General features: G+C 38.3%; 2 protein-coding genes across 2 annotated transcripts in view; one reads left to right on the top strand and one right to left on the bottom strand.

Annotated features, from left to right (window-relative positions):
- Positions 1–18,947, bottom strand: part of LOC306965531 (uncharacterized protein) — a gene marked incomplete at both ends in the record, with an annotated part of 279,183 nt that overhangs the window by 220,084 nt on the left and 40,152 nt on the right. The gene's annotated exons all lie outside the window — the stretch shown is intronic.
- On the top strand, positions 294–13,081 carry LOC306965098 (uncharacterized protein; the record flags this gene model as incomplete). Its single annotated transcript, XM_079559342.1, has 9 exons — positions 294–324; positions 813–839; positions 920–1,204; positions 1,482–1,775; positions 9,494–9,787; positions 12,580–12,707; positions 12,804–12,864; positions 12,938–12,987; positions 13,070–13,081. The coding sequence occupies 9 exons, from the start codon at positions 294–296 to the stop codon at positions 13,079–13,081; spliced, it is 1,182 nt and encodes a 393-aa protein (XP_079415468.1).

Genomic DNA, 18,947 nt, shown 5'->3' on the forward strand with positions numbered 1-18,947 from the left:
TTAAAACACTTTCATTGCAGCGTTGCACCTTCTGTACACTGTCAACTCTGATTTAAAATATCTATTTCTTTCTTATTTATCCTGCAAGCAATATCAAGGCTGAGGTGATCTGACTAAAGCATGTGTTTGTTTTCAAGCAACCAGAGCAGAAACAGTTCTCTTTCACACACAAACATATTTAGGCAATAAAACACACCCAGTTGTTTTTTTTCTTTTCTTCTAAAGTGTGAAGCATCTATAGAAGTGGTTTAGGTCTGACTGTGGCTTCCTTATTCACTCATCTGCTTTCAGCCATGGCTCCTCTCCGGCTCCTCTGCTTCATCAGTGAGTGTTACTGATTTGTTATTTTCTTATTTAGTAATCCAACAAAACAGATGTATTTGTACTCAAGAGGTAAAGTTCTATATGTGAAAGCTGGTAATGCTGTTGTATTTGTTTTGCTTCTTTCAGCTGAGGATGAATTAAGATAAATATTCACAGTGTTTGTTGTCGGTCAATAATTCTGGCTTTACATGCAGGTTATTTTTTTGAAGGTGTTTAATTTAAATCAATATTTGTAACAGCGTGTGGAAATTAAATGCGAGTGAAACTAAACAGCAGTAAAGCCTGTGTGCAAGAAAAAAAAAGTACTTTAGTTCAAGATGCTCAATACTATCCTTCAGTTATTCAATCCTGACCATATGTTTAAGAGACATGCACATAAATATAGAAGAATTATACCAATAATATAACCTTATGTAAAATGAAGTTAAACCTTAATTCATAATCTTATAATCTTTAATAATATATAATATGTTTGTTATTCTCAACAGATGCACTATTTTGGGCTAAAACTCAAGGTAACATTTGTAGTTTCCGTTTCAATGTTTTTTATTGTTGTTTTATTTCCAGGTTTTATTATTACATTCGTATGTTTTAGATCATCCTGTTCCTAAACTGACAGTGGATCCAGAAGTCGTCTCTGAGACCAACAACGTCACATTGAACTGTCAAACTCCTGTCCAAGGGCCTCGATGCCACTTTGTATTTGATATAAAATACTACAAATCACTCCCATGTCAGACTGAACTGAGCGGAGCTGATCTGCTGTCGGTGGTGAAGAAACGACCACCAGCGGAAATAACTGTCACGTGTTTTTACTATTACAGACACGATCAGACATACAGTCGATCTGCATTGAGCACTGAGAGCATCATCACCATCGGTAAGTCACAACTGATGAAGTGGAAGTTTGTTGAAGAGAATACATTACAAATTCAAAGCCTTTATTGTCATTAAGCAGAAGAAATGAATTACATCTGCTGCTCAGTTCATGTAAAGCGCCACATTATTGAAACAGGGCTAATATTTGCAGTCCTTGAACAGTTTTCTTCCACAATATATGTCAGCGATCTGCAAAGTGAAACTTGGTGTTAGAAAGTCTTTTTGTGTTGTGATTCATGTGCACATAACTAAAATAATATGATATTGTTTCTCCACAGGTTTGGCTCCTCCCTCTTTGACCGTGACCTCATCAGTGATCACAGAGAAGGACAAAGTTAAACTCACCTGTCGACGTCCACCTGCTGTTTCTTCAAATCAGTGCCATTTCTACACAACTAATGGACAAACATGGAGCAATTCTGGATGTGAGCAAACTGTGAGAGGCTCTGATCTGCTGATGGAGAACCAGAATCCTCCTGTGGAAGTTCAGATCCAGTGTTTCTATAATGTAGAGTCGGAACGAGAAGTTTCTCCTTCTCCACACAGTGAGATCGTCTCTGTCACTGTTCAGAGTAAGTAACTGACAAATAGCTTTATTCATTTTGCAACTCTAAGCTGAGAAAAGAAGACAAGTATTATTCTTTGTTAGCATTTCCTTAATGTTCTCTTTTTACTTCCAGGGTCAACAGAGAATGAACGTCCAAATCCACAGCAGTGGCCAAAACCAGATTAGCTTTCAGGAACTTGATGATGAGGTTCTCATTTCCTGCTCTCCGCCTCTTTCTGCGACTGATTCAAAATGTAACCTGTATTTTGGAGAATCCGCTCAGCCGTATAAAAGTATCAACTCACGGACAAAGACAGAGAAAAATGGACTGCTTTGTCTGTTTTATATCTCTGTTAATGATTTTTTGACAAATCTCAATAACGTCCAAAGAAAAAAGGTCAGCTGTGATTACACTGTAGGAGATGGATCCAGATCTCCTCAAAGTGATGGACACAGATCACGAGGTCAGACTTAAGTCATGACTGATGTTGTTTTCTTTGTTGATTTCATGCCAACATATTCTTCATGAACATTTACTCAAAGCAACACTTTTCTTTCACAGCTTTCATCAGTAAATTCCTTCCAAGTCAAACTCATGAAACCACAGCTCCTAAAACCACCACCGGACCAAACCATGTGACAGGAAGTGACTCTGAGACCCCCAGTGCAGGTCAGACAAAACCTTTATTACGGTAACGCCATATTAAAACTATCAACTACAGTGATGATCAGTTGATATAAACAGAATGACGCAGGCTCTTGTGGGCACAGCTTTAGTGAAGATCATGTGACAGGAAGAGACGTCACATTTCTCAGATCAACAGATAAAACCAAGAGGGTCTAATTGCAGAAGATGGAGAGTCATGTGATCAGTGGAGCTACATTTCTATACAGGAAATGACATCACCTCCACTTTATTTCCCCCGCAACATTTATTTCAATGACTCACAGCCTTCAGTAAACTCTTCTAACCCTTATTAGGGTCTAAAACAGCCAATGTACGAATGGCCACATAACCCTCGTGTGGCCTTCGCGGGTCTTTTTGACCCGCTGTCATGTTCCGGGCATTTGGATGCAAGGTGACACAAGGGGGCGCTCTTCCAACCTTCTCAGTGTAAACGTGAGTTGACTTTCTTCAGAGTGAGACTTTAGGTCAGACACCATGAGTGACAGTAACATGATGCTAAATACAGTGAGCTCTTTGTTTGCAGTAAAAAGGCTGAGGCCTCATTGCTCTTCAGTCACAGACTGAGAAGTGAAGAAGGAAGTCATGGAGCTTCTGCTTTAGACAGAACTTCAGACTTCTGCTGCATGTAGGGGTCATATTACATCATATCAAATGTTGTAATCTGTAAAGCACTTTGTGATACTTTTAGGTATGAAAAGTGCTTTATAAATAAAGTTTGATTTTGATTGATTTGATCATATTCTGAAACTCAAATCTGTAGTAGAAACATAATATATGGAAAATATTTTTTAATTAGAAAAAGAAAAATATTTTAAAATCCTGTATCTAATCAAAAAATAATAATATTTTTTTATTTTATTATATATATTTTATTTATTTTATTTAAATTTACTCTCATTCTAAAAAAGAAAACCCGAACAAACCCTTTTGATTTGTATCTGCTGTAAAGTCATGTTTGTCCCAGTTCCTCTGAGTCGTGGTGGGTCATGGTGGACCATGACAGATGTGGACAGGACTGTGGTAGATCTACTTTTACTTTGGAGAAAATAGTTACTATAGTAACTGTTGAAGAAATGAACCTCATGAGCTTCTTCTGTAACATCTGTCCACATCAGTCGTGCTGCACCACGACTCAGAGGAACTGGGACAAACATGACTCTACAGCAGATACAAATGGTTAGGGTTTGTTTGGGTTTTCTTTTTTAGAATGAGAGTAAATTTAAAAAAAAAACTTTTTTTGATTAGATACAGCATTTTTGTAATTGTAGTTATTTCAATATATAATTTTTTTACTACAGATTTGAGTTTCAGAATATGATCAATCAATCAAACTTTATTTATAAAGCAGTTTTCATGTGGAAAGATATCACAAAGTGCTTTACAGATTGCAACAATACGACGCCAACATGCAGCAGAAGTCTGAAGTTCTGTCTAAAGCAGAAGCTCCATGACTTCCTTCTTCACTTCTCAGTCTGTGACTGAAGAGCAATGCGGCCTCTGACGTTTTACTGCAAACAAAGAGCTCACTGTATTTAGCGTCATGTTACTGTCACTCATGGAGTCTGACCGAAAGTCTCACTCTGAAGAAAGTCAACTCACGTTTACACTGAGAAGGTTGGAAGGGCGCCCCCTTGTGTCAACTTGCATCCAAATGCCCGGAACATGACAGCGGGTCAAAAAGACCCGCGAAGGCCACACGAGGGTTAACCAACTGCGACTTAACCAAATCCGCCAAAGATCCAGTTATAATCCAGTTATAAACGCTCTCCCACCCGAGCCACTGTCGTCTCAAACTGTGATATTGGGGCTTCTTCTTCTTCTTCTATGTTAAGAATTTTCATTCAAAGGAAATTAATCTATGCTTTATTAACGCATTTATCTTTAGACCTAGTTTAGACATAATTTAGAGCCTTTTTACTGTGGTTCATCCCTGACTTGACGCTGATCGAGGCCTGGTGGTTCATGGAAGCTTAAAATCCTTCTCTGTCACGCCGTAATGTTTGCACTGAAATATTGTTTTTCTTTCTGAAGCTCCGGTTCCATCCGGAAATCTGCCGTTTCATTTGCTGATGTTGTTCGTGCGTACTGTCATAGCCGTGACCATCCTGTTAACGGTGTCCCTCTGTTTCCTGAGGATCATTAGTAAGAAATACTATGTTGTTACATTATATTCATATTGCCTCTCATTCAAACTTAGCTGAAGGATTGCTCTCTTTCCAGGAAAACATGGTGGCAAATGGTAAGACTTGTAGAAGCTGTTTTTGATTGTTACTCCTGCCTTTCTTTAACCTCTTGTTACCTGTAAATTGATCACAATGCATTTTCTTTGCCTCACACCCAATAAAACCAAAGCTATGCTCTTGCTTTGCTCTGTCATTTAGTCTGATCAGCCACAATCACCCTCTCCATCTCCTTCTTCTTGCTCCAAGACCAGATATGTATGTTCCTCTCTAGAAGGCATCGACTTCATTGATGATGTATCTCCTTTTGGAATGTTTTATATAATAAACTAAACAAGCCTGTGTTCTCTAATGACTTAAAGAGAGGCAAAAAAGTCATAATGAAAAGTCCAGGAGCCGGAACCTCCTGTTTCTTTGAGATTTCAGGAAGAAGAAAGTCACAACTCGTCCATTCTTAATTTACAGTCTCTGGTTTGACTTTGTTGATTCTGCCCATTTCATTGTGTTTTTTTTTCTCTCACAGCTGTCCAGGAAAGAACTCTGGTAATTCACAAAGTTCGCTTTCACTGTATTGAACGAGATATACAGAGAGTGATTGTATTGTCTTTTCCAGACGACTCCTACGCCAACAGTCCAAACAGCGACGCTCTGGTAAAAAGGAAACACGGAATCAGTCCATTGGTTTATTTGTGTGAGATTTGATTGACAGTTGTGTTTTATGTGTTTGTTTTCCTTGTTATTTCTCAGCCTCTGTCTGAGAGAGTCGACAGTTCGATCTCAGCCACTTCTACTGTCCACTGTTCACCTGGTACGAGTCGAAAATCCTACAGAATAAATATTTCACAATGAATCACTCACAGACAATATTATATCTCCAGCAGGTTCCCCAAGTGAGAACGAAGAGGAGCTTCACAGTGAGCATGAATATGAGGCGAGGCACTTTACTTACACTGACCACATATTGTGTTAAATATGCTGCTTGCTAATGCTAATAGTAATCTTGTTTTTGTAGAACACAGTTTAGAGCCAGATCTTCTTCCCTGTGGGACCATTTCTTCAGGACGACCTGGTTCCAGCAACAACGGACAGTTCACTGCAACAGCTGATGCATAGATTATTGTAAATCAGAAACAGCCAAACTGCTCTGAGGTTCTGTGATAAATGCACAATGCTTCAGACAGTGCAGGAACCTGGTAGCCTTCAACATTAGCAGGACGATTATTGTATTGTTATGTGGTGTTTGCAAGTGTTTTGACCTCCAAGAATGTCACATGAAAACAACCGATAGCACCTGGAACTGAATGACCATTTGTTTTTGTTCTTGGAAAGTCATTTCTGCTTTTGTGACTCACATGTTTAAAATTGTGAATGTGTGAAAATATATGGTCATAACTTGTGTAACTTTAGGCATTTTTGATCAGTGTTTGATCAGTGTTTGTCCTGAAATATTTCCTTTACTGTAAATATCATTCAGTTTCTGTCGTCTCGTTCCCTCAGACATTGATGAATGTAAATCTCACATGGCAATAAAAGCAAATTCAAACCTCACTTTCTCTTACGGTGTTTAAGATTTAACTGTTGCTTTTATAGTTTATTTCATTGATGAAATGAGCCAGTCATAATAATAATATATTAGTTTGTTTCACACTTGTCTGGACAGTGTCATTGTGTGGAGTATGGACCATTGTGTAGTTGGATGAACAATATCCCTCTGTCCCTTTGTCTTTTCTGTCATTTACTTTCACGGACAATTAACCCCTTAACTCCCACCTGAACCGAGCACGTTTTCTCCAGTTTGGCTTTACCCCAATCCAAAAGCTTCCAGAAAAAAGCTGTGAAAATAGCAACAAAACTGAGACAAAAACAATGATGGAAATGTGACAAAAAAGCGAGAAAACGTTGACAAAAATGACAAAAAAATGTGACAAAAAATGACAAAATGTGACAAAAAATGGACCAAAAAATGACAAAAAAATGACAAAAAAATCTGATGACTTATGGCCTCTAGGGACATGAGTTACTTAGAACTGCTTTATGAGGCGAGTGCTTCAAACTGTGCTTTTTTGCGAAAGTTTCACACCTTTTTTTTTTTTTTGCCCACATATCTGTATTAGTGTTGCAGACCTGACTCATGCGGTTTCTTTATCTGCACTTCTGTAAATTCGGTTCATTTCTCACACTGCACTGTCTGCTGTCCGTCATGGCTCCTCTGCTGCTCCTCTGCTTCATCCGTGAGTGAAACCGATTTGTCCTTATTCTGTCCCCAAAGTGAGGCTAAAACTAGACACAGGACTTACATGTTTTTACCTACATTTGCAATAAAGCCTAGTTGTTTTGTTTTAACCTCGCAAAACTGACCTAAACAGCTGGATGACTGAGAATTTACACAGTTTTATCCGTCGCCAATTAAACAAATCCAAGGTCTTTGTCAACTGGGAAGTAAACTTTTATTTCAAACATTGTAGTTTAACTCGTAGCCTGATCCTGTCCTGTTTGATAAACCATTTACTGTCATGGAAACACAGACTCGACTCGCAAAGAACAGATAAAAGTCATGTTGTTGTTTTTATGAATCATTTGCTGTGATCAAGTTTTACATTTCAGCCTTTTGTGCGACTGTAAGCTAGTTACTTAGTTAATTTATTTTCTTCGGTCATTATGAACATTTAAATCACATGTTTTCCAAAGATCTTAGACATTATACAATAAGAAAACACAAACATGCAGAATTGAAGTGCTAAATGATGCCTGACCGAAAGGGGTTTAGGCAGAAGCCGAGACTTATTCTGCCTAAACTCCTTTTACAAACTGTGACTCTGTGTCCAAAGAGACACATTATACACTTTCTCTAATACCAACGATGGAAACACTTAAGCACAAAACTTAAACTTCAACAATCAGAAATGATGCTTTGTTTCCTCGATCGACTTCTCTTCTTATGGTCTTCATTCAAGTGTTCTATACTTCTCTATCATGTTTAACTTGTACATTTTCTTAAATGCTTTAATCGTTTTGGAGCCTTAAGTTGAATAAACCGTTCCATAGATCGACGCCTTTAACTGATAAACACCTCCTCTTAGTATTACTGAGCGCCAGAGGTTTTTGTAGCAGATCAGTTCCTCTGAGGTTGTTTATAGATTCTCTAGTTTGAAACATCTCCTGTAAACACTGAGGGAGCCTGAGATTGTGAGCTTTGTGCATCACAACTGCTGTGTAAAAATCAACAAGATCATGCAATTTTAAGATATTTAGTCTAATAAAAAGTGTTGGAGCCACGTGTTCTGCACGGCTAAACACTCTAACTGCTTTCTTTTGCAATAAAAAGAGAGGTTGTATATTAGTTTTATAGGTTTTCCCCCATGTTTCCACGCAACAGCTAAGGTGTGGAAGGATAAGGGAATTGTACAGTACATATAATGCGTTTTGATTCACAGAGGTTTTTATTTTACATAGTATGGCTATAATCTTTAGTGTATTTGTGTGCGCTTTCCCATTTAACTCATCATCAATATTGCCAAAAACTTTGTTACAAACACCCTTTCGATTTCTACCTCCCCAATTTTGAGTTGACACGGTTTGTTTGCTTCCTTGTTTCCAAATACAATATATTTAGTTTTATGCAGATTTATGGAAAGTTTATTTATATCAAACCATTTTTTTAGCATCTTAAGCTCGGTTCCTACTGTATTTAAAAGCAGCTCGAGATCTTTTGCAGAACAAGCGAAACGTTTCAAAGCAAAAGTGCGTCGTCAGGAAAAGAAAATGTGATGAAATGATTGAGACAGACTTTTTTTTTTACATGGGGTAATAAATCTATTTTAGGAAACGTGAAGCAGCCCTAATGTCATGTTTGTTACATGTGAAAGTGAGTGGATAAAGTCATAAAAATGCGGTTTCCAAACTGTGGTATGGGAGCAACATGGGGCTGTGAAGGATATAGCACAACCTAAAACAAAAAAACATGTGATTTATTTCTGATCATGATTTTAGCACAGGTGAGCTGTAGTCAGAGTGACCACAGATCCATCCTCAGCCAGTGTTTGATCAAATGTATTAAGGTTGTGGATTAGCCTATAATGCACTCAGACACAGAGAACATGTAAACTTCACAGAAAGGAGGGAAAATCAAACCCGTGTCTGTGAGGCAAAGGTTTTCTCCTCTTAACCACCACGAGACTAAATTTCTTTCCCCGACACTAATATCACCATCTTGTGTGTTTTGTTTTGTTTCAACAGATTTAACATTTCAGGCTAAAGCTCAAGGTAACCCTATATGTATTTTCAATGGTTCATTTCTGATGTATTTATTTTCATGTTAATTATATTTCTTTTAAACAGATCATCTTGCTCCTACAGTAACAGTGGATCCAGAAGTCGTCTCTGAGACCAACAACGTCACATTGAACTGTCAAACTCCTGTCCAAGAGCCAGACTGCTACTTTGTATTTGATAAACAACACTTCAATTCATTCCAATCATGTCAGACTGAACTGAGCGGAGCTGATCTGCTGTCGATGGTGAAGAAACGACCACCAGCGGAAATAACTGTCACATGTTATTACGATTACAGTCCCGATTACACATTCTATAGATCTGCATTCAGCGCTGAGGGAATCATCACCATCGGTAAGTCACAACTGATGAAGTGGAAGTTTGTTAAATAGAATATATCAAACAAAGCCTTTATTGTCATTAAGCACAAGCAGTGAATTAAGTCTGTTGATCAGTCCATGTAAGGTCCCACACACAGATGTGCATAGACTAAGATTTGTGAACCCTACAAATATTTTCCACAATCTATAGTGAGCAACCTGCGTTTTTGTGTTGTCATTCATGAGCACATGCTTAAAATAACATGATGTTGTTTCTCCACAGGTTTGGCTCCTCCCTCTTTGACCGTGACCTCATCAGTGATCACAGAGAAGGACGAAGTTAAACTCACCTGTCGACGTCCACCTGCTGTTTCTTCAAATCAGTGCTATTTCTACACAACAGATGGACACAGTTTGAGCAATTCTGGATGTGAGCAGACTGTGAGAGGCTCTGATCTGCTGACGGGGAACCAGAATCCTCCTGTGGAAGTTCAGGTCCAGTGTTACTATGTTGCACAGCAGGAACAAACCGTTTTTCCATCTCCACACAGTGAGATCGTCTCTGTCACTGTTCAGAGTAAGTGTCTCGCTACTGAAAACACCCAAATATATCCTGAATCAAGACTCTTTTCCAGAGATTTTGATATTTAGCTTTTTTTTTTCATGCAAACATACAGTGATAATCAGTTGATAGAAACAGAATGACGCAGGCTCTTGTGGGCACAAGAGACGTCACATTTCTCAGATCAACAGATAAAACCAAGAGGGTCTAATTGCAGAAGATGGAGAGTCACGTGATCAGTGGAGCTACATTTCTACACAGGAAATGACATCACCTCCACTTTATTTCCCCCGCAACGTTTATTTCAATGACTCACAGCCTTCAGTAAACTCTTCTAACCCTTATTAGGGTCTAAAACAGCCAATGTACGAATGGCCACTTAACCAACTGCGATGTGGGACCAAATCCGCCAAAGATCCAGTTATAATCCAGTTATAAACGCTCTCCCACCTGAGCCACTGTCGTCTCAAACTGTGATATTGGGGCTTCTTCTTCTTCTATGTTAAGAATTTTCATTCAAAGGAAATTAATCTATGCTTTATTAACGCATTTATCTTTAGACCTAGTTTAGACATAATTTATAGCCTTTTTACTGTGGTTTATCCCTGACTTGACGCTGATCGAGGCCTGGTGGTTCGTGGAAGCGTAAAATCCTTCTCTGTCACGCCGTAATGTTTACACTGAAATATTGTTTTTCTTTCTGAAGCTCCGGTTCCATCCGGAAATCTGCCGTTTCATTTGCTGATGTTGTTCGTGCGTACTGTCATAGCCGTGACCATCCTGTTAACGGTGTCCCTCTGTTTCCTGAGGATCATTAGTAAGAAATACTATGTTGTTACATTATATTCATGTTGCCTCTCATTCAAACTTAGCTGAAGGATTGCTCTCGTTCCAGGAAAACATGGTGGCAAATGGTAAGACTTGTAGAAGCTGTTTTTAATTGTTACTCCTGCCTTTCTTTAACCTCTTGTTACCTGTAAATTGATCACAATGCATTTTCTTTGCCTCACACCCAATAAAACCAAAGCGCTGCTCTTGCTTTGCTCTGTCATTTAGTCTGTTCAGCCACAATCACCCTCTCCATCTCCTTCTTCTTGCTCCAAGACCAGATATTTATGTTCCTCTCTAGAAGGCATCGACTTCATTGATGATGTATCTCCTTTTGGAATGTTTTATTTAATAAACTTGTGGTTTGACGTCTGTAGGTTCAGACTGGACTGAGACGTCACTTCCCTCATAGATTAACCCCTTAATGCCTATTGGTACATATTGATGACATACCTCTTCTTGCCAGACTGTGGCTAAAATAAGGCATGTTTTCCCTTGATGCCTGTTTGCACATCCAGGCCGTACCCAGGAACGTTTTGCAAGCACTAGTTTCTCGTAGGACCGGTCAGAGAAGGAAGCACAAGCGGGTCATGGCAGCTATTTACCGGAAATAGCATTTCTGCAAATCGAGGCAGCAACTTTGATGAAATCTTCAAATGTAAATTGAGTTGTGCTAAAATAAAATTATGTAGCAGCTCCTCGTTTCCATCTTTAGATTATTGATTGGAATGAACTTTGTGTGATGGATTATTTTTTTGTTATTTGAAGATTTCAGTACGTTGTAAATCGGCAACATCAGGCCATGAAGGAAAACTGCAGTAGCTCCATCTGGTGGCCACAGTGACCACATTTTAGTAGTGTTTAGATTTATTACAGCGGTAAAACGTTTTTTAGAACAGGCCATTTTAGTGAAATTCTATAATCATTGTAACAATAACATTCAAGGATATGAAAAAAAGTGATCCTTTTTTTTACAGAGAACAAAATGAAACCGTTGGTGTTGTTTGCAAAGCGACCACCAAGTGGATCTACTGGACCACAAACAAGAGTTCCAACGTCCGAAAATAATGTGCAATTATAATATAATTTGCAAATAAGTAATGGTAAATAGAGGTATCTGATGTACAATGTATAATAAAACCTCAGGAAAGGGAGCAAAATATGATAATTAGTCATACAAACTGTAGATATTTTGTAGATAAATTGTCTGCACCTTTATAAAGTGCTTTTTTTTTTCTCCTCCCTACATCAGGTGATGAAGCAGCAGCAGCAGCAGCAGCAGGGAAGGCACTGATGACAGGAACAGCAGTGATAAAGATGTTACTGAACATCATGATGCCCTTCCTGTTACCAGTGCTGCTGCTGCAGGACGGCATCAGCTGCTCCAAATCAACACTTTACAAGTATTTAGTGAAAAGCGTTAGCTCTGTTTACTGTTCTAATATCCTAACCTGAATACACAAGTGCTCAGTGTATCTTACAGTGCATTTACATTTGTAATCATTGTGAATAAATAAATTGTGTCATTTTAATACATTTACAACTTTTGCCTGTTGTTGCCGATTTGCAACATACCTAAAACTATATCTGTACTATGTGCGACATAAAAATTTACAATCTCCACTTAATTTAGCAATAAATAAATGATAATAAATTTGTTTATATAATGGGAAATTAGTTCAGGCGTTAAGGGGTTAAATACCTGTTTGACAGGGTTTTTGGATCCAGCTCCATTATATCAAACTGGGACCATGTTGCCCATGTTAAGACAAAGACATGAAGATCAGAAAGTCAAGCCTGTGTTCACGAATGACTTAAAGAGAGGCAAAAAAGTCATAATGAAAAGTCCAGGAGCCGGAACCTCCTGTTTCTTTGAGATTTCAGGAAGAAGAAAGTCACAACTCGTCCATTCTTAATTTACAGTCTCTGGTTTGACTTTGTTGATTCTGCCCATTTCATTGTGTTGTTTTTTTCCACAGCTGTCCAGGCAAGAACTCTGGTAATTCACAAAGTTCACTTTCACTGTATTGAACGAGATGTACAGAGAGTGATTGTATTGTCTTTTCCAGACGACTCCTACGCCAACAGTCCAAACAGCGACGCTCTGGTAAAAAGGAAACACGGAATCAGTCCATTGGTTTATTTGTGTGAGATTTGATTGACAGCTGTGTTTTATGTATTTGTTTTCCTTGTTATTTCTCAGCCTCTGTCTGAGAGAGTCGACAGTTCGATCTCAGCCACTTCTACTTTCCAATGTTCACCCGGTACGAGTCGAAAATCCTACAGAATAAATATTTCACAATGAATCACTCACAGACAACATTATATCTCCAGCAGGTTCCCCAAGTGAGAACGAAGAGGAGCTTCACACTGAGCATGAATATGAGGTGAGGCACTTTACTCACACTGACCACATATTGTGTTAAATATGCTAAATTGCTAATGCTAATGCTAATCTTGTTTTTGTAGAACACAGTTTAGAGCCAGATCTTCTTCCCTGTGGGACCATTTCTTCAGGACGACCTGGTTCCAGCAACAACGGACAAAGTTCACTGCAACAGCTGATGCATAGATTATTGTAAATCAGAAACAGCCAAACTGCTCTGAGGTTCTGTGATAAATGCACAATGCTTCAGACAGTGCAGGAACCTGGTAGCCTTCAACATTAGCAGGACGATTATTGTATTATTATGTGGTGTTTGCAAGTGTTTTGACCTCCAAGAATGTCACATGAAAGCAACCGATAGCACCTGGAACTGAATGACCATTTGTTTTTGTTCTTGGAAAGTCATTTCTGCTTTTGTGACTCACATGTTTAAAAATTGTGAATGTGTGAAAATATATGGTCATAACTTGTGTAACTTTAGGCATTTTTTATGCTTCTCCTCAGCTCTGAAATGGTTGGTGACCGCTGGACTAAATGAAAAAATATGAAATATTTCCTTTACTGTAAATATCATTCGGTTTCTGTCGTCTCATATTCCCTCAGAGATTGATGAATGTAAATCTCACATGGCAATAAAAGTAAATTCAAACCTCACTTTCTCTTACGGTGTTTAACCCTCGTGTCGCCTTCGCGGGTCTTTTTGACCCGCTGTCATGTTCCGGGCATTTGGATGCAAGGTGACACAAGGGGGCGCCCTTCCAACCTTCTCAGTGTAAATGTGAGTTGACTTTCTTCAGACTTAGACTTTAGGTCAGACACCATGAGTGACAGTAACATGAGGCTAAATACAGTGAGCTCTTTGTTTCCAGTAAAAAGTCAGAGGCCTCATTGCTCTTCAGTCACAGACTGAGAAGTGAAGAAGGAAGTCATGGAGCTTCTGCTTTAGACAGAAATTCAGACTTCTGCTGCAGGTAACGGTCATATTACATAATATCAAATGTTGTAATCTGTAAAGCACTTTATGATACCTTTCGGTATGCAAAGTGCTTTATAAATAAAGTTTGATTTTGATTGATTTGATCATATTCTGAAACTCAAATCTGTAGTAGAAACTTAATATATGGAAAATATTTTTTAATTAGAAAAAGAAAAATATTTTAAAATCCTGTATCTAATCCAAAAAATATTTTTTATTTTTTATTTTATTATATATATTTTATTTATTTTATTTAAATTTACTCTCATTCTAAAAAAGAAAACCCGAACAAACCCTTTTCATTTGTATCTGCTGTAAAGTCATGTGTGTCCCAGTTCCTCTGAGTCGTGGTGGGTCATGGTGGACCGTGACAGATGTGGACAGGACTGTGGTAGATCTACTTTTACTTTGGAGAAAATAGTTACTATAGTAACTGTTGAAGAAATGAACCTCACGAGCTTCTTCTGTAACATCTGTCCACATCAGTCCTGCTGCACCACGACTCAGAGGAACTGGGACAAACATGACTTTACAGCAAATACAAATGGTTAGGGTTTGTTTGGGTTTTCTTTTTTAGAATGAGAGTAATTAAACGAAAATGTTTTTGATTAGACACAGCATTTTTGTAATTGTAATTATTTTCAATTTATGTTTTTACTTCAGATTTGAGTTTCAGAATATGATCAATCAATCAAACTTTATTTATAAAGCACTTTTCATACCAAAAGGTATCACAAAGTGCTTTACAGATTACAACATTTGATATGATGTAATATGACCGCTACATGCAGCAGAAGTCTGAAGTTCTGTCTAAAGCAGAAGCTCCATGACTTCCTTCTTCACTTCTCCGTCTGTGAGTGAAGAGCAATGAGGCCTCAGCCTTTTTACTGCAAACAAAGAGCTCACTGTATTTAGCCTCATGTTACTGTCACTCATGGTGTCTGACCGAAAGTCTCACTCTGAAGAAAGTCAACTCACATTTCCACTGAGAAGGTTGGAAGGGCGCCCCCTTAACCCACACGTTTCAACATCGTTTTCTTTTTTTTCACAAAAGTACTTTTCAGTGACTATTTTACAGCTTGACTGTGGTTTGAACTCAAAAAGGGTCACATTTTAATTTGTATTTATTTTCCCCAGAGTATGTTTAACCCTCGTGTCGCCTTCGCGGGTCTTTTTGACCCGCTGGCATGTTCCTGGCATTTGGATGCAAGGTGACACAAGGGGGCGCCCTTCCAACCTTCTCAGTGTAAATGTGAGTGGACTTTCTTCAGAGTGAGACTTTAGGTCAGACACCATGAGTGACAGTAACATGAGGCTAAACACAGTGAGCTCTTTGTTTCCAGTAAAAAGGCTGAGGCCTCATTGCTCTTCAGGCACAGACTGAGAAGTGAAGAAGCAACTCATGGAGCTTCTGCTTTAGACAGAACTTCAGACTTCTGCTGCATGTAAGAGTCATATCATTTTCTGAAACTCAAATGTGGTAGTAGAAAAATATATTATGCAGTAAAAACATAATATATGGAAAATTATTATTACAATTACAAAAAGAAGAATATTTGAAAATCCTGTATCTAATCAAATTTAATCAAAGTTTTTTTTTAGTTTTGTTTGCTCTCGTTCTAAAAAAGAAAACCCAAACAAACCCTAACCAGTTGTATCTGCTGTAAAGTCATGTTTGTCCCAGTTCCTCTGAGTCGTGGTGGGTCATGGTGGACCGTGACAGATGTGGACAGGACTGTGGTAGATCTACTTTTACTTTGGAGAAAATAGTTACTATAGTAACTGTTGAAGAAATGAACCTCATGAGCTTCTTCTGTAACATCTGTCCACATCAGTCCAGCTGCACCACGACTCAGAGGAACTGGGTCAAACATGACTTTACAGCAGATACAAATGGTTAGGGTTTGTTTGGGTTTTCTTTTTTAGAATGAGAGTAAATAAAAAAAAAAAAACTTTTTTTGATTAGATACCGCATTTTTGTAATTGTAGTTATTTTCCATATATAGATTTGAGTTTCAGAATATGATCAATCAATCAAACTTTATTTATAAAGCAGTTTTCATGTGGAAAGATATCACAAAGTGCTTTACAGATTGCAACAATACGACCCCAACATGCAGCAGAAGTCTGAAGTTCTGTCTAAAGCAGAAGCTCCATGACTTCCTTCTTCACTTCGCAGTCTGTGAAGAGCTGAAGAGCAATGAGGCCTCTGACTTTTTACTGGAAACAAAGAGCTCACTGTATTTAGCCTCATGTTACTGTCACTCATGGTGTTTGATCTAAAGTCTAACTCTGTAGAAAGTCAACTCACATTTCCACTGAGAAGGTTGGAAGGGCGCCCCCTTGTGTCACCTTGCATCCAAATGCCCGGAACATGACAGCGGGTCAAAAAGACCCGCGAAGGCGACACGAGGGTTAAAACATGGATTGGCTTACCTTGTTCTTTGGTCAAACAAAAGAGGTCTGATGAAAAGATAAGAAATGAATGTCACTAAACCTAACTTTTATAATTTGGACTAAAACAGTATTTTCACATATTACTCTCTTAGTCAAAATCTGAAGGAACAAGTATTTTCATCAAAAGGTAAAGCCCTTTTTGTCCCATATTAACAATACACAGCATCAACAAATCATAAAACATTGCAGATTTCACAATTTACAAAAGAATGTTGTCAGAAAAACCTTAAACACACTCATCTCTGGCAGGGATTGTGTGGAGATCTTATCAGCAATAACTTCATTTTCTATATCCAGTTTCAACTTCAATAATTCAGATATTACCTTTCTAAACTTTTATACCTTATACCGTAAGATGTCTATTTTTGCAATTGTGGGCCAGCTGGTATATTAGTCAAACTATAGTCAGCAAATCAACATCATCGATCTCAACATAATAATTTTTCAGCTCATAATATGTTTAGCGTTGGCTTGAACAATTGTGTGTTTAGTGGTTTAGCTATTTGTCCAAAGGATCTTCTCTAATGTCACAACGCTCTTTGTTCTTCTCCTATAAATACACAAATAAATAGTTAGTTAAACACTCACTCAGGAAGAAGATGAGCAGCATGTTGTCCAACGGGCGAGCTCAGACTGAGACCATTTTCACTCTGCAGCTCAGGAAAACCACAACCACTTTATTGTTTTAGTTTGACAGAATGGAAAGCGGAAAGCATTATTTGATAGTTAAGGTGAGGCTTATTTAAAGACCCTCCATTATTATCCTGTATTCAATCATATAAATAAGAAAAAGACATGCATTTGTAGTTAGTTTATTTGTTTGTTTCAGCAGCAAAAAAAAAACATTAATATTTTCAACAGGAAAAGGAGAGCATTTGCACGCTCAAAGGGAGTAGGCTGAAGTTCACAGATTGACTTATGTAGAAACTCCCCCCGACGTATCGAAACATGAAGCTGCAGATTGTGACATATATTATTATTTTACCTTTACAGAAGTTGTTTACAGAAAACTCTTGATAGGCCGAGCTTCTGTTGGTGCTTGTTTATGATCGTACAAATGATAAAGAAGGTGAAAGAAAAATAAAAACATTTAGAAAGTATTTTCTTGGTCCTTCAAGGGGCTAGATCATAGAAATATATACATGGAAGAGGCATGCTGTCCCAGCTCCTATCTCTTTACATAGGGGTGCTCAGTGGCGCATGACTCCAGTTTCGTCCGCCATAACGGCCCAAAGTACCCGTATGACGCGCCACCTGTATCTATGCTCCCTACGGCCCAAGTGGGTGAAAGCAACGGGAGCGCGCACGGCTGCCGACGAAGCCTCAGAGCGGAGCGGACGCCATTACGCAAAAAGTCAAATCTCTTAGTATCATCGTTCTTTAAATACAAAATGTTTTTTTAAGGCCATTTCAGGCTAATAAGCTACCATGCTACGATGACTTTGGGGGTTAGTTTGTCAGTGCGGGGCTTAAAAAGCTAGTTTAGCCGCTCTTGGAACAACCGGGCGCTTAGCGGACCTTCGAACGTACGTAGCCGCGCTCATGAACTTCCGCTCGGTCACTTTTCTGGGAAGTTTCGTAAGTGCTGGAAGTCTTGTTGTTGTTATAGAATTGATAAAAATCGAGTTGTTACTTCACTGTATTTGCTAGTATAACGTCACAACTAGAATTGTTTGGCTGAAATACAAAGAATGAGCACTGCAAAAGTGTTTTATATTACATTTTCATTGGTAAAATGTGAGATATTGTTTTTTATATAGCATTTATGTGTACTGTACTGTACTGTACTGGATCCAGGACAGATGCGGAAATCATGCATTTTTTTGTGTTTCATTCTATTTACACAAATAATGGTGTACATAAGTACATAAGTACATAAGTACATTAAATGCTGGTAGTATTTTTTAAATTAATAAAACAGTTACAGGTTATTAGTGCCATTATTTAATTTTCAGAAATGAGTTTAATAACATGTAGACTAGTTGTTTCTTATTAACCATAATCCAATGCTATAAACACATTCTATATTCATCATACATTTCGTATTTAGTTTTTGGCTAAAGACTTAGAGAAACATAAACTTACTTGAGATGTTCGTTATTTCGCGTTTATCCTTGTTTTTAGTCCAGTCCGTTCATTTGTTTTGCTCAGACTTCAGCCGCTAAATCACACGAGGGAGAATCTGCTCGTTCATGAGTCGTCACGCACACGCTCGCGCACGTCTACGGCCCTGGTGACGTCACGTCATTAGAAAACTTTTAAAAATGTATTTTTGATGCTTTACAATTTTTTTTCGAAGAAAAAAAGTCCATGTCCTAAAAATAGTAATTTTAAAGAAATATATTTGCCTCAGTCTGAAACTCCAGATGCCTGTGGACCATTTTACAGGCTGCTCCTTTTACATGAGTGTCTATGACAAAAAGGGCTTTTTGGGCTGCTGGCTGCAATATCACGGCCTGCCACTAGCACAACTGGAGACGGGTGTAAAGGGGCGGACCCCCCCACTGGGCTAGATGCAAGTTTGCCAT

Source organism: Gobius niger, assembly GCF_951799975.1.
Source record: "Gobius niger genome assembly, chromosome: 7".
NCBI classification, from domain to species: Eukaryota; Metazoa; Chordata; class Actinopteri; order Gobiiformes; family Gobiidae; genus Gobius; species Gobius niger.